The sequence below is a fragment of the Tachysurus vachellii genome, chromosome 6, assembly GCF_030014155.1.
Source record: "Tachysurus vachellii isolate PV-2020 chromosome 6, HZAU_Pvac_v1, whole genome shotgun sequence".
Classification (NCBI taxonomy): Eukaryota; Metazoa; Chordata; class Actinopteri; order Siluriformes; family Bagridae; genus Tachysurus; species Tachysurus vachellii.
The window spans coordinates 15,725,332-15,740,413 of record NC_083465.1 but is presented as its reverse complement, the minus strand read 5'-3'; the positions used below and the strand labels follow the sequence as shown (position 1 = coordinate 15,740,413).

The window sequence follows — 15,082 nt, the reverse complement described above, 5'->3', positions numbered from 1 at the left end:
GCAAGTGCATGATGAAACAATTTAACTGTTTTAGTGTACATATTGGAAGATAGGCAGATGAATTATCCTGCCTAGAGACCAGAGAGCTATAATAAGCTGTTGTACGCTGCCATCTTTTTCTTTTATATTATCTCCTACGAGACTTATTCTCCTCTAACTGTCTGCTTTTTCTTTTCTCTTTTACTCATCTGCCTCACGTTTCACCAGGAAGTAGAGGTCAGTAATATGGTCTAAAACTGTCTTATGTCCTTGGCTCTCTTTGATGTTTCTTTTAAGATGAGAAATTTCTAATCATTAGCGATTTAACACCAAAATACTTGTGTCTTTGTGTTCTCTTCTTTTGTCTTGTGTTTCTAAAATCTCTGCTTGTTTTTATTGTTAATGTGAAATCCATAAGGATTTTATTGTATGGAATCCAGATTATATGTAGATTTAACTCACCAATTTAATCTTTCTCTCCATTTCTCCAGGATGATTACATCAGATCATGGGGTGAAAATCAAGGCTCAAATGAAAGTAAGTTTCATATATTCAGAGCGATCACAGTTATGTCCGATATTTCGACTGATTTTGACAATCGGGTCCGACTTCTGTGAAAAGCACAGTGACCAAAGCACTTTACAGAATCATCAGATAAGAAAACAGTCAAATCTACAGTTCAAGAAGACAGACATCCTCATTAAACCTGCAGCCTGGCACTATCTCTATGTAATACCTTAAAACTGTTATGAAGTGACCTCAACAGAGGGCTAAAGCAGAGAAATGGCAACACACAATTTCAGCACTATCTTGATTTGCAGTTTAAACTGATGGAGTCCATTACCATATATCTCAGAATGTAATTAATGAATCGTTGTCAGTTCCACTGAAGGCCTAATAAGAGTCCTGGAGGCTTGATTTAGCACTGAGTGACATTGGCTTTGTTCTGACCCACTTAAACTGAAGACATCAAAGAAGTTCCTATATTTCATGACTTATTTTAGGTTAGCACGCAAAGTCTCCAGCACAATCAACTCTGACTACTGGAAATGAAACGAAGTATTTAGAAGTACAATAACAAGTATTATTAACTAGTAAGCTCTGAAGGAAAATGGTCATTTAATGTTCATTTCAAAAGAGATTTAATAAACAAACACAGTGATCTATTAACCACGGTCTAGACAAGCTGAAATAACTTACTTTAACTCTTGTTCATTTTTGAATAACAAAATTGAACTAGATTTGTAAAGTTTGTCGTGACAAACGTTGATGTTGGCTTTGACGATGCAAGTATTCGCAAAGGCCGATGCTTTTTGGAAGCGAGTGGACATAAGGGTCAGTGTTACTTTTGGAAGCAAGTAAACATAAAGCTAGGGTGCCAAAACATTTGGAGGTAAGTAGAGACAAGCATGTGACGTCATCAGAACACCCGTGAGGAAGTTCCCCTCATTGTTTTGAGTGTTTTGATGTCACATTTGATATGTCACATTGCAGGACAACCAGAAGGCCAGTTGTTACACCAACTTTGTTCAGAGTATCACCCTAAAGGAGCTGGCTGAGTTTGGTGTAGATAGTTCGAAAGCTTGCAGAGTTATAAACCTCCAAAGTTTATAATGGGGGTCTATGGGAAAAAAGGCCAATTTGAGACCTGGTACCGGAAGTACCGGTACTCGGATCGCTTAGAAAAGTAATAGCAACAAACGTCAGACCAGGGTCTAGGACATATCCAAATTTGGTGCATGTGGCTCGAAAGCCCTAGGGGGAGTTACTCTTGATAAATTTTTGTCTAAGCTTAAATAGGAAAACAGAATGTTGGCTTCTACAAAGTCAACATAATGACAAAATGTTATACAGAACATGAAGACATATGTGTTTCAATCATTAAAAAACATGCACCTCTGATTTATTGAAGAGGTTAAATTTGCAATTTTCTGTTCTTTTTTTTATTCTTTATTATTATACTACAGAATCTAAAGCAGAGGTTTGTTACACTTCAAGATACTGTACCAGTCAAACTTTCGAGATAAAGCATTCTAGCTGTTATCTAGGGAGGAGTTTTACTTCCTTGTATTTTTCTATGTTTGTCTCCTCTATCATTAAGTAAATCATCATTTTCCGGTTGATTAATGAGGCAGAAGAAAGATGTGTGTAAACAAGAGATTTTCTTGGCTCCACATTGCTAAACTAGTCTGATGTTTACAGTTAAAAGACAAACACCTGTAGTGTGATCTGTATTGACAAATTATAAATCACGGGTCACTGATCAAATTTTATCAAAAAGAGAAGCTTTCTCAAACAGTTTGGGTTTGTCATGTCTCAGTGTGTGGAAGAAAATCATCCTTAGGACAGCTTTAGACTGTAACAGAAAATCACATGCTTTTCAGTATCTTTGTGTGATTAATGTGATAGGATAATAAAAATTAGGATGATAAAATTCTATGCTCAGAATTATATACTGTCAAACAGTGCATGACTACATAGAACATTTTCATGTAAATCCCTGAGTGTGTTGTTTTTCTCCCTGTTTGATACAGCACATCATCCCTGATCATATGGATCATGAATATCAATTACAAAGCAATTCTACTGAATTGTCCCAGGCACATTTATTATTTATTATTTTTGCTCAAACATCTGGAGATCTAATTTAATTTTACAGTTATAAATCCTATCCACTTATGTTCAATTATTCTAACATGTGACGTTTCAAATCCAATCTGCAGCAGTCTGTCTTCTGTTAACTGACTGTGTGATCTCACGTTAGATTTCTTTTTGTTGCTAGATCAGGAGATTCTGGTGTTCAGCTCTAAGACAGTGATGATCGTATTAAATGCTTCTGCATGCGTAAACAAAGCATGAGGGTGACGATTAAGCCAGGAAGCTGAGGCAGAATTCACTCTAAAGCAGCTGGGATTTTCATTTTCCTAAGCTGAATTTAGCTTTGTCTCAATACAGCGAGCCTAATTCTATTTTTGTACGGTTATATCCAGAGAGTGAGCATGAATCTAAGATCAAAGGAAAAGAAGTGTATGTCTGGAAAAAGGTAGTGGAGTACTTGTCACTTATCACAGTCCAGCAATTGTCCTGTCTGCCTATGGTGGGTCTGTTGCTGTGGCAACATCATCATTCTTGTGTTTTCTTTAATCTTAGTGAGTCTGGAATGATTCAACATGTTTTGGGCATTACTAGGGCATTACTATAAGTGACAATTTATTTCTTTGCCTATGTAATATTTCAAACAAATTTGGATTGTGGTATGGAAACACTGGAATGTGTGCTTCCACATAATTTACAGATTTGGACATCGGATTTTCACAAATGTGGGGGGCACGGTGGCTTAGTGGTTAGCACATTCGCCTCACACCTCCAGGGTTGGGGGTTCGATTCCCGCCTCCACCTTGTGTGTGTGGAGTTTGCATGTTCTCCCCGTGCCACGGGGGTTTCCTCCGGGTACTCCAGTTTCCTCCCCCGGTCCAAAGACATGCATGGTAGGTTGATTGGCATCTCTGGAAAATTGTCCGTAGTGTGTGATTGTGTGAGTGAATGAGAGTGTGTGTGTGTGCCCTGCGATGGGTTGGCACTCCGTCCAGGGTGTATCCTGCCTTGATGCCCGATGACGCCTGAGATAGGCACAGGCTCCCCGTGACCCGAGGTAGTTCGGATAAGCGGTAGAAAATGAATGATTTTCACAAATATCACAAACTGGAAGCTTTTGAAAACTTTGTTTTACATATTTGATTTCGTTTGCCTGGTTTATAAACACACTTAATTTGGCCTTATATTGGTACTGATTTATTCAGCTGACATACAAGCTGACTGATTAAAACTATTTTTATTTGTTCTTCACTCCTTTACTGTTTCTCTGTAAGCCAGAATTATTTTGGAGATAATTCCAGCCTCTCAGCAGTGTAGTACCTCACAGTGATTGCTGTTATGAATTACATGTTCCTCATGTCACCTCTAGATGTAGACACCACTAAAGACCCCTGCCAGAAGGTGAAGTGTAGCCCACACAAGGTGTGTGTTGCCCAGGGCTACCAACGTGCTGTGTGTGTCAACCGTAAGAAGCTTGAGTACAGGTAAAATTAACTGATCCTTTCATTCTCTTTCTTTCCCTCTTGCTCTCTCACTCTCTCTCACACACACACACCAAATAGAAAGCCTAGCTCTAGCACAAGCAAGCAGTCAAAAATTTGCTTTATGCAGGTAAGGAAACAGCAAGACATTTCAAAGAATAAACCCTCGTCAAGTGAGATCTTATTAATCAAATATCTTTGCATTGCAATAATACATTCTATTCTAAGCACACTTACAGCATAGGATCTCAACCTTGGGATGAGGTCATCTGAGATGTGGATGGGGTCATAGGAAATCTTTACCAACTGTTATTGATCATGTAGTTCCATGTACATGAACATGATTTATGAAATATTTCATTCAATTTGGAGCTCCTCTTAAGCCCATTTTACACCAGACTGCATCGGTGTTCCATCCATCATTCTGTCATGTTAATCAATTTGGCCTTTTCACTGACAGCACATAGAGTGGCTATTTAAAATAGAATTAAGCTTTTTTTGGGTGGCACAGTCATGGTTTAAAGGTAGAAATAATAGAAAATTCTCATGCTCCATTTTACAGTGTATGATCATGCTATATAGTTTGAGTCTGTAACCTACCTAAACCCAACAGCAAGCTCTGGCATCATATTAAGGATAATGCATGTTTATCATGTTTACAGACATTTGCACATTATAGCTACACAACCAGTGCAAAAAAGCTCAGAAATGAATGTATCACACCTCAGCACACGCATTCGGAAAAGCTTTTGGTGTTTGGAAACTCATGAAAATGTTACATGAGCCTGACTAAACTGCCAAACTCAACCATTTCAAAAACACTTATTTATGAGGTTCAAGGTTTAGTGCACTGATTTAAAGTAGTAGCTGAAACTTGCTTTCTTGAAACTACTTACGCAGATTTCACAACAGCATCTGCTCAAAAAAATACAAAAGCTGTTTGTGAACGAATCTGTAGTTTTCTTAACTATGATAACGCTTCTCTAAAATGAAATAACCACAACACAAAACTACCCCAAAAGATATGATGGGCACATTCTGCTGACAGATTAAGAACATAATGATGTGTTGATGAATTGTCCTTTTGTGGTTCAGTGGCTTCTAGGTCTGGTGCCTGGCAATCAGGGATTATTGCTCTGTACAAAAGGATTTTAGATCTATTAATCTTACCTATGATGGTGGCTGTTGTTGTGGAACCCCAAGCCTGTAATTGTATTGTCCCCCTTTTTTTCCAGCGTACTGTCCCTGGAAGAGAGCAGTGATTGCTTTGTGGCTTTTCTCTTATAACATTTTTAAAAAAGCCCTGATGTGTAAAAAGCAGATACAGTGTAGGTGGAAGAAAACAATGTAGTGAGCAAACATATATCAGATCTTGTTTGCTGAAGAAAACAGCATTCGGAGCTCAGCACTACAGACCACATTATATTGCAGCAGACCACAATATGTTGTATTAAACAAACAAAAACCAAACTGTGATATTACTTTGTGAGGTTCAGTCTGTGTCTACATCACAGGATAGAGGTGCATTCGTTCATCTAAATACTTTGGTTGAACTGGGTCCAGAACCTGGAGCCAGTCCCAGGAACACGGCTTGTGAGGCAGGACTACACCCTGAATGCGATGCCAGTTCATCCCAGGGCACCATGGACACACATTTTCTCACACTCATTCACACCTAGGGGCAATTTAGTATAGCCGGTGTTGTCAATACAGAGACAAACATGCACAGAAACTACACGCACAGTAACTATTTAAATTCCACCAGGAAAGCCCCTTGTTCTCTAGAAGCACCATACACAGCAAAACCATCTGCTTGAAAATAGATGTCACTTGTGCATCAGAGAGCACCAGTAAAGATGTCTAGCATCAGTAGTTGAATTAAACCACCAGTAAGAGGACTTTAATGAGTGTTATAGTCATGAATATAATTTCACAGGCTGAAGCATCCAGTGGTGGGTCAGCAAGAGAACAACTGCAAACCATGCCCTGTGTCCACGTCTGGGCCTGTATGTGGTTCTGATGGACATAACTACGCTTCACAGGTAGAACAAATCTGCAACTCATGACATCTCATTTCAAATGATACTGTAAAGTCTGTTCAATTTAAGACTAGTCACTGTCAGAACTAATACATGCTTGTTTTCATTATTTTGTGCATGCTAGTAAAGAAAACAATGGAATCATTACTTGTAGTTATTTATCTTTTATGACTCTCCTATGAATCAACATGTGCAGTGACCAGGGGCTGCTTCATTAGGTTCTCTGTCATCATGGATATCTCATTTATAGCCTAAGACATTTACAAATCATATAAAGAATATGCCTGTAGGGATTGCAAATACCAGGGGATATGAAGATGAGTGCACTTCAGAATGAGAGACTTGAAAAGAGATTCATGTATAGTCTTGTTTTTATCTCTTCATGGGCTTTTTGAGAGACTGAGGTACCAAAGGAAATTAGTTTTCCCAGAAAGACGATGCCTTATCTGGATGAGATGAGTCACCTTTATAAAGTATTTGTACAGAATCTGAAATTTAAGTCAAATCCCAGACAAACTAGACAAACTACTTTTATGCCCTGCCACACAACAGTAATCAAATGTTGCTACAGTATGTCTTATCGTAAATGGACCATCTTATTTCATCTATGTGTGTGTGTGTGTGTGTGTGTGTGTGTGTGTGTGTGTGTGTGTGTGTGTGTCTCAGTGTAAACTCCAGCATCAAGCCTGTCTCACCAGAAAAGAGCTGATTGTGAAGTGTGCTGGTCCCTGTCCGTGTTCCACTACACCTGTGCCGAGTACAGTGACAGACAATTCACACAGTATGTAATGCTTTCAGTTACCACCAAACTACTGCAGCTGTTCTTCTTCTGCTAAAATTTCCTTCATCACTGCACTATATATATATATATATATATATATATATATATATATATATATATATATATATATATATATATATATATATATATATTATGGCATGCCGTTTAGGAAATTATTCATGAGAGAATTGAGTGAAGTGAAAACTCGGAATATATTGAATGGAAAGTCGGAATATATTGAATGGATTCTGACGTCATCAAGGCGCACCCGATATCACTTGAGTAAAGTTGGCCGCATATTCACAGATTCGAGTTTCCCGAGTCAATAACTCCTGAGCTAAACGCTCTAATTACACAAATAACACCTATTTTTTTTATAGTAGTAATGTAGAGAGGCAGCTACAACCCAATTTTCCTCAATATCAGCTTTCCTCCACGTTGGACAAAATACATAAGTCTCTATGTGCGAACACCTAAGAGACAAATTCCAAGGGACCGTCTGCAAAGTGCAAAACCCGAAAAGCGGGTGATTCATATAAGAAAATCATAAAATTATACAAAAAGACATTTCCACAAAATAAGTGTTGTAGTATACCTATCAGGACATCAGTGATGTGTGAGCTGGTGACAGTACAGTGTATTACAGTGAAGTTATTGACTGTTTTTTAGTATTCGCTTTTCGGGTTTTGCAGACGGTCCCTTGGAATCTGTCTCTCAGTCGTCTGCACTATAGAGACTTATGTATTTTGTCCACCTCGGAGGAAAGCTGATATTGAGGAAAACTGGGTTGTAGCTGCCTCTCTACATTACTACGATAAAAAAAAAGAGGTGTTATTTGTGTAGTAACACCCTTTAGTTCAGGAGTTATTGACTCGGGAAACTCGAATCTGTGAATATGCGGCCAACTTTACTTAAGTTCCCCTATTTACATATCTAACAGACACGGATCAAGATCACTAATTTGGATCTCTTTTGGTGTCCACTTCACTACTGTCTGCCTATTGTCTGATGCTAGGTAGGTGGGTTAATATGGGTTTGTAATAGCAGATTTGGTTGTAAATTGTAAATAATTTTATTGTTATAAACTTTCAAATTACACTAGGTCATCTCACTGTATCCAAAAGACACATATGACAGTTGTAAGACACAATATGCCTGAAGTATTGGAAAAGTCACGCAAGACTGGTGACTTTGTTAAATTTCTTTAAACCTGCAAATATCTGTCTTTTGGATACAGTGAGATGACCTAGTGTAATTTGAAAGTTTATAACAATAAAATTATTTACAATTTACAACCAAATCTGCTATTACAAACCCATATTAACCCACCTACCGAGCAGCGAATAAGTTTATCGCTGACTCAGTCATTCTGCCTAAAGTACAAAATATCGGGTGCGTCTTGATGACGTCAGGATTCATTCAATATATTCAGACTTTTCATTCAATTCTCTCATGAATAATTTCCTAAACGGCATGCCATAGCCATACTATATATATATATATATATATATATATATATATATATATATATATATATACACACACACACACACATACATACATACGTGTGTGTGTGTGTGTGTGTGTGTATATATATATATATATATATATATATATATATATATATATATATATATATACGTATATATATATATATATATACGGATATATATATATATATATATATATATATATATATATATATATATATATATATATATATATATATATATATATATATATTGCTGTACCTGAACACATAGCTATTTTTTTTTTCTTTCTTTCTTTCCTGCTGGTCAGGTGTTTGGAGTAGCGGACCACTGCACTACTGTGCTGCTATTAGCCTTTCACTGAGCAGATTTACTCATTTTGATAAGTCATAGTTAACCGGGACTCTCATCTCGGCCAAATGCATGTGATTTCCAGACACGGTCGAGTTAGTTTGCAAGAAAACGAGTGGATGTCCCAAAAGATTACAATTATAATGGAACTTTTTCAAGAACATTATACCAGACCAAAAAACCAAGTGGATGATGTGAAATTCTTTACGATTATACAATATAAAAGATCTAGAGGCATAACTTGACTTATTAATTGATGAGACTGCTCTTGCATAGAAACAGCCTCAAGACATTTTTTCTGTTCTGACTAAATTTCTTGCTGTAACACAGGCTACTGATTTTTCAGCTGTCCATAGTTTATTCAATGGTTCTCTCTTTCTCTTTGTGGATATCTTTTAAAGCTTTTGCTGCCCTAGACATCAGGGATAGACGTCAGGGATGTCTAAAAGGCTCCATTATTTCAGTGTCTCAGTTCTTTTACAATTGCCTTTTCACAAAGGGTTTTGATTTATGGTCTGATTTATGGTGCAGCTTCTTCCCCAAAACTGTAAACCCCCTCAATCCCCCAGTAATTCCCAAGGTCTTTACAACTGTCTAAAGATTTCAATAACCAAGATAATAGATTAATGTATAGTCTTTTTAGTATTTTACAGCAAACTCTTTATTTATTTATTCCTATTATTCTTAAATTCTTAATTTAACTTATTAACTTCCTTTCATAAGTGTTATGTTTAAATGTTCTTGTTGGTTTCAGAGAGTACTGTTTACAACAAAGTATTTCTTTATGCTTTCTTTTACTGAATATCTTCTCCCCTGTTCTCCCATGTCCTGTTCATCCTCTTTTCCCCCTCTCGGTCCTGTAGACAGTTGTACAGGTCAGGACCTGGCAGATTTGGGTGATCGTCTGCGTGACTGGTTCCAGCTGCTTCAGGGCAACGCCAAACAGAACAACACGCGCAAGCCTACTGCGGCCACCTCAGCATCAAGTAAGGCCCAAAGCTGTCAGCTGTCTGCTCAGCCATTGATTTGATGCTGAACAAGATTACACCAATTGACTTTTGCTGAGGCCGACTAAATCCAAAGCTCACCACTGAGAAACAGAACACAGTTAGAATGTTATATTAGGAACATGCTTGTAATTGCCATTTTTTCCCCATGTTTTATGAATTTGCACAAATATTTTTGACCCATCTTTTGCTCCCTCCAAAAAGCTCACAACGTATTTGTGAAGACTTTGAAATAAGTCTGTAAGCTGAAATAATGTTTAATGTTAAATAATGCACTTCTCTGTACAGTTTTGGACCGTACTCTAGTGGCAACATGTAAGGACTCCATTGGATGGATGTTTTCGAAGTTGGACACTAATAATGACCTGTATCTGGACCAGGCTGAGCTGGCTGCTATTAATCTGGATAAGTATGAAGTGTGTATCCGGCCCTTCTTCAATTCCTGTGATTCCTACCATGATGGCAAAGTCTCTACAGCCGAGTGGTGCCTCTGCTTCTGGAGAGAGAGTAAGCTACAATCATACATACTTTCAGTTGACCTAAAATACACTAGGATACATTTAAATGACAGAATTACAGAAGGAGTTGAACTTTCTTGAGCTGATCTAATTTGTACATTGCTGAGGTTGCATTCTCTTCTTTTGGCCTGAACATGATCTATTTTGTGTGCCGAATAGAAAAAGGATGCTTTCTGTACACAGCTTTATTGTTTTTAATGAGATGCATTTAAACTAAATGATTATGATGTTATAATATTATTCAGTCTTCCTGAGTATCAATAAATATATAATATGGCCTCATTGTACAGTTTATAATAGTAATAGCAAGAAGTACTGTTTTATTCAGTCACCTAAAACAAACTAAATGTAGCTGACATCTGCCATGGACAGATATATTTTTCAAAATTTCTCTACATGTGAAAAACTGTCATAACATGATCAATAATAATAATAATAATAATAACAATAATAATAATAATAATAATAATAATAATAATAATAATAAGTTAAATGGATAAGTTAAATAAGTATAATGGATTTGTTTATGTTATATTTATTCTTTTTTCATGTAAAAAAAAAAAAAGGATTTGTGGCTTCAAGCCAAAATGATTACTCCTGCATTTCTCCTTTGCTTGCTTTTAGTCAATGATCATGAATGACCAAGATGTGTATTAGCAATTACTGGGAAGATTAAAGATTGTGTTTAATGTCAAATGTACTGTTAAATTAGATCACAATGTGCTTTTTTCAAATAGCAAGAGGGATATGGTAAAAGAGGGTTACATGTTGGCTGAAGAAATCAGCAGGATATTCCAGATGCTGCATTTTAAGATGTTTTTAAACTAAATTTATTTCTTTCAACATTGATGAGCCAAAGCATTATGACCCTTCACAGATCAAGCAAATAAAATAGATTATCTTGTAACAATAGCAGATAACACAGATGGATATATTAGATTCTAAGCAAACAGTTGGTTCTCAAAATTGACGTGTTGTATGGGTAAATGTGAAGACCTGAGAGACCTTGGTAAACACCAAATTGATATGACCAGACATCTGGACATCCCTGAAACCACACATTAGTGACAGGGTATTGGGCATTCAAGGCTCATCAATGAACACGGACAATTAACCTTAACCTGTCCGCTCCAAACTAAGAAAAGTTTTAATTTAGCACAAATCACAGAAACCTTTAACGATGTTTACAGGAGGAATGTGTCATAAGACTCAGTGTATTGTGCCCTGCTGCATATGGGACTGCTTTCCCTGTCCACCATTGAAAGCTTCCTATTTTTTTAAGTCCTATTTTTCCAGTAAGATGGGTAAATGTGTGCTGTTTTTGAGAAGTGATCGCACCAGAGAATGCACTGTGGAAAGAAGATACAGTAAGTCAGTGGAGGGAATCAGATGCTCTGGAAAACATCCTGCTAGGAAAACCTGGGTCCAGGGAATTAATATTGATGTCAGTTTGACACGTGCCATCTATTTATGGCAGAAGCTACCCTTCGTGGCAAATGTTATTCTCCAGTGCCAGTGGCCTTTTTCAGAAAGATAATGTGGCCTGCTACACTGCACACACTCTTTCAGAGGTCTTGTAAAGTCCATGTCTCAGTGAGTTGGAGCTGTTTTAACAGTATGAGGAGAATATAAGGATATCAGGTGTGAAAAATCCTTTTAAAAATTAAAAGAAAATGAATTTATTTTTAGTGTGTGAAGAAAAACAAAAATAGAATAGAAAAAGTGGTTTATTGTGAGAGAGATATTTGGATGGCAGTCGTTTGAAAGCTTGAGGATATAAATATATTTATCAAGAGTATGATTTTTTTTTTAAATATTGTGCATTATGAGAAAATTGACATAACTAAAAGTCTTCCTGGTGCAATGTCACTGTTCTTATCCTTCAGAATGACAGAACTCATTCAAAATGCACTGGATTAGGCATAATTGGTTTTCTAAATATAATCAAAAACTTGAGCAGGGAATTCACTCATATGTGGGATGCTGGATTAAAGTAATCCAAAGCTTTCAACTCATTCACACACAGTTTTGCACTCCAAAGCTGATCAGAGAGGCAGAGTGAGGGAAATAAATCAGTGTTGGCCTGTTTTATGGCCTGCTTTATGGTGTCTAGAGATTTTGTATGTTTAATGAAAAGGAAAAAAAAAGAACCATGTATCTGTTTCCACTGCATCTACATGGTGCTTCTTAAGAAATCTGTACAGCGTTTCATTGAGGATTATCAGGTGTTTTGTGTGTGGGTGGCAGTGTTGTGTTTGCTGGGGGAAACCCCTTTTTGTATTTGTGTGTGTTAGTCTCTGTTAGCCTGCAGATCTTCTGCTCACAGGATGGTTGAACTGTAGAGACTGTCGTGTGTGAAAATCCCAGGAGATTAGCAGTTTACGCCCATCTGGCACTGACATTCCTTTGTTGTCCATTACCATGAGAAACACAAAAGTAAACACTAAATAAATGTGATGAATGTGAATAAAAGAGATTCAAAATATAAATAATAGAATTAGTTAAACGTTTTCAATTCTGTACTTAAATAATTAATGTAAATATGTGGATAAAACATGGATGTGTATATTTTCTTTCACTTGAGGGGTACATTTACTCTTATTTTGCAGGTGCTCGCAAAACAAAAAAAAAGCGGAAAAATAAGTAGTAACGTTTACTTGAATGGATTGCATTTATTGTGGTTTTGAACTAGATCTTTGTATTTTGTTTGTGGCGCATATAAAACTAGTTGAATTTGTGAACATTATGGACAAAAAATATTGTTTTCCGTCTTTCTTGTTTTGGATTTAAGGTTAAGGCGGTTTTATTATGAAATGTTTTGAAAAATTGAATGTTTCAGTTTCGGTAAGGTCTCTTGGTTCACTTTGTTTTTCTCAGTCTGTAAAGGCTATGTATGTACATAGATAGGTTAACATTCTTGGTTCTGCTTGTGCAGCTAATCTTGAAACTGATTCAAACCTCAGATAGATGTGAACACATACTTTTCCATACACAGCGTTTGTTTGATTGAAATAAATTGTTTTACTTTTTGATGCAAATCACGTAGGAGTATAATTTCGATATTTATTTATTATTAACACTGGGGCCTGCAATGGACTGGTGTACTTGATGACCATACAGGGAATAATATTGTCAACTATCCAGTTAGGTAAGCCTTTGCCCACCGTAGTCTGATTCCTGTTCTTGGCTTGTTTTGTAGACCATCTGTCTCAAGGTTCCTGTGTTGAGCATCCTGTGATGATTTTGTGCTCACCATAGTGATAGTCTACTGTAGACTAATTAGCTTGAACCGGTCTGGACATTCTCGTCCAGACTCTCTCATTATCAGGAGTTTCTCCCACACAACCACCAGTCACTGGATGTTTTGGGGTTTTTGTAACATACTGTGTAAAATCTATGAACTATTGTGCCTGAAATTCCCAGGAGATCAGTAGTTTCTGAAATTCACAAACTAGCCCATCTGACAACAGCAACCATGCCATGGTCAAAGTCACTGAGATCATGTTTTTTCTCCATTCTGATATTTGATGTGAACATCACATAACTGAAATTTCTTGACCTGTATCTGCATGATAGATGTTATTTTCGATATTATCCAAAGTAAAATTGTGTTGTTGTATTTTATATAGTATGTGATTGTAAAGGTGGGCACGGTGGCTTAGTGGTTAGCACGTTCGCCTCACACCTCCAGGGTCGGGGTTCGATTCCCGCCTTGTGTGTGTGGAGTTTGCATGTTCTCCCTGTGCCTCGGGGGTTTCCTCCGGGTACTCCGGTTTCCTCCCCCGGTCCAAAGACATGCATGGTAGGTTGATTGGCATCTCTGGAAAAATTGTCCCTAGTGTGTGATTGTGTGAGTGAATGAGAGTGTGTGTGTGCCCTGCGATGGGTTGGCACTCCGTCCAGGGTGTATCCTGCCTTGATGCCCAATGACGCCTGAGATAGGCACAGGCTCCCCGTGACCCGAGGTAGTTCGGATAAGCGGTAGAAGATGAATGAATGAATGAATGTGATTGTACAGCCAGTGTTGTCAATGGTGTATTTCGTCAATATCATTTTCTGAATTTATTGCAACACTGGATTATTAGCATCTATTAACCTGTCTTTGTGAAATGAAATATATTAAAGACCTGATTTAGCAGTGGGAAATGAATGGCATAATGTGAGGTTCATCAGGGCACAGTGCAGAAGCTCAGCGTTTGGCTGGAGGAGATTAGCAAAGTGCCTCCCTCTAATGCTATAATTGTTTTTGTCTTCAGAGCCTCCCTGCCTGGCTGAGCTAGAGAGGATCCAAATGCAGGAAGGAGCCAAAAAGAAGCCAGGTATGTATGAATGTTCAAGAAAAAAATATATTCAGTCCAGGAACCAGACAGGAAAACGAAGGTGAAAAATATAAAAAGGGAAAAACATGGCGAAATAAGCAGGGATATCGAGTGGCCCAGGAATAAGAAATAAGCAATAGTGCACAAGATGCAAAAACAGCTACAGAGTAAAAATGGATAAGTTAGGTAACAGATTGATTAAACATCACAGAGGAGATGCCGGATGAGTTTCGTTAAGCAGATGATAAGCACAAGGCTGGGATTAGCTGCTAATCAGCTATGGAGATTAGCGTGAACAGAACTGGCAGTAGGGCAGTGTTACATGTTTGGCTATGCTACCAGCAGGAATCTCTAAGGACTCGGTGCAGATGCAGAACTCAGCCAGAGGTGGCCAAACATGCACATGCTCCCTGACGCCTTGACAAAAGCTGGCATCATCACCACAGCGCAGATACTTTTCCTTTTGGCTTCTGTTCCATTTGTCTCCTAAAATACACATCAGTTGTTTTTTAGGCACATCCT

The 15,082-nt window shown here is 37.5% G+C and overlaps 1 protein-coding gene across 1 annotated transcript in view; it reads left to right on the top strand.

The window, feature by feature from the left end:
- spock2 (SPARC (osteonectin), cwcv and kazal like domains proteoglycan 2) overlaps nt 1-15,082 on the top strand; it is a 28,374-nt gene that overhangs the window by 10,031 nt on the left and 3,261 nt on the right. The window contains exons 2-8 of the mRNA XM_060872524.1: nt 471-516; nt 3,944-4,058; nt 5,992-6,097; nt 6,761-6,875; nt 9,580-9,702; nt 10,012-10,230; nt 14,498-14,560. Coding sequence (XP_060728507.1) covers nt 471-516; nt 3,944-4,058; nt 5,992-6,097; nt 6,761-6,875; nt 9,580-9,702; nt 10,012-10,230; nt 14,498-14,560 — 787 coding nt within the window. The remainder of the gene's footprint in view (nt 1-470; nt 517-3,943; nt 4,059-5,991; nt 6,098-6,760; nt 6,876-9,579; nt 9,703-10,011; nt 10,231-14,497; nt 14,561-15,082) is intronic.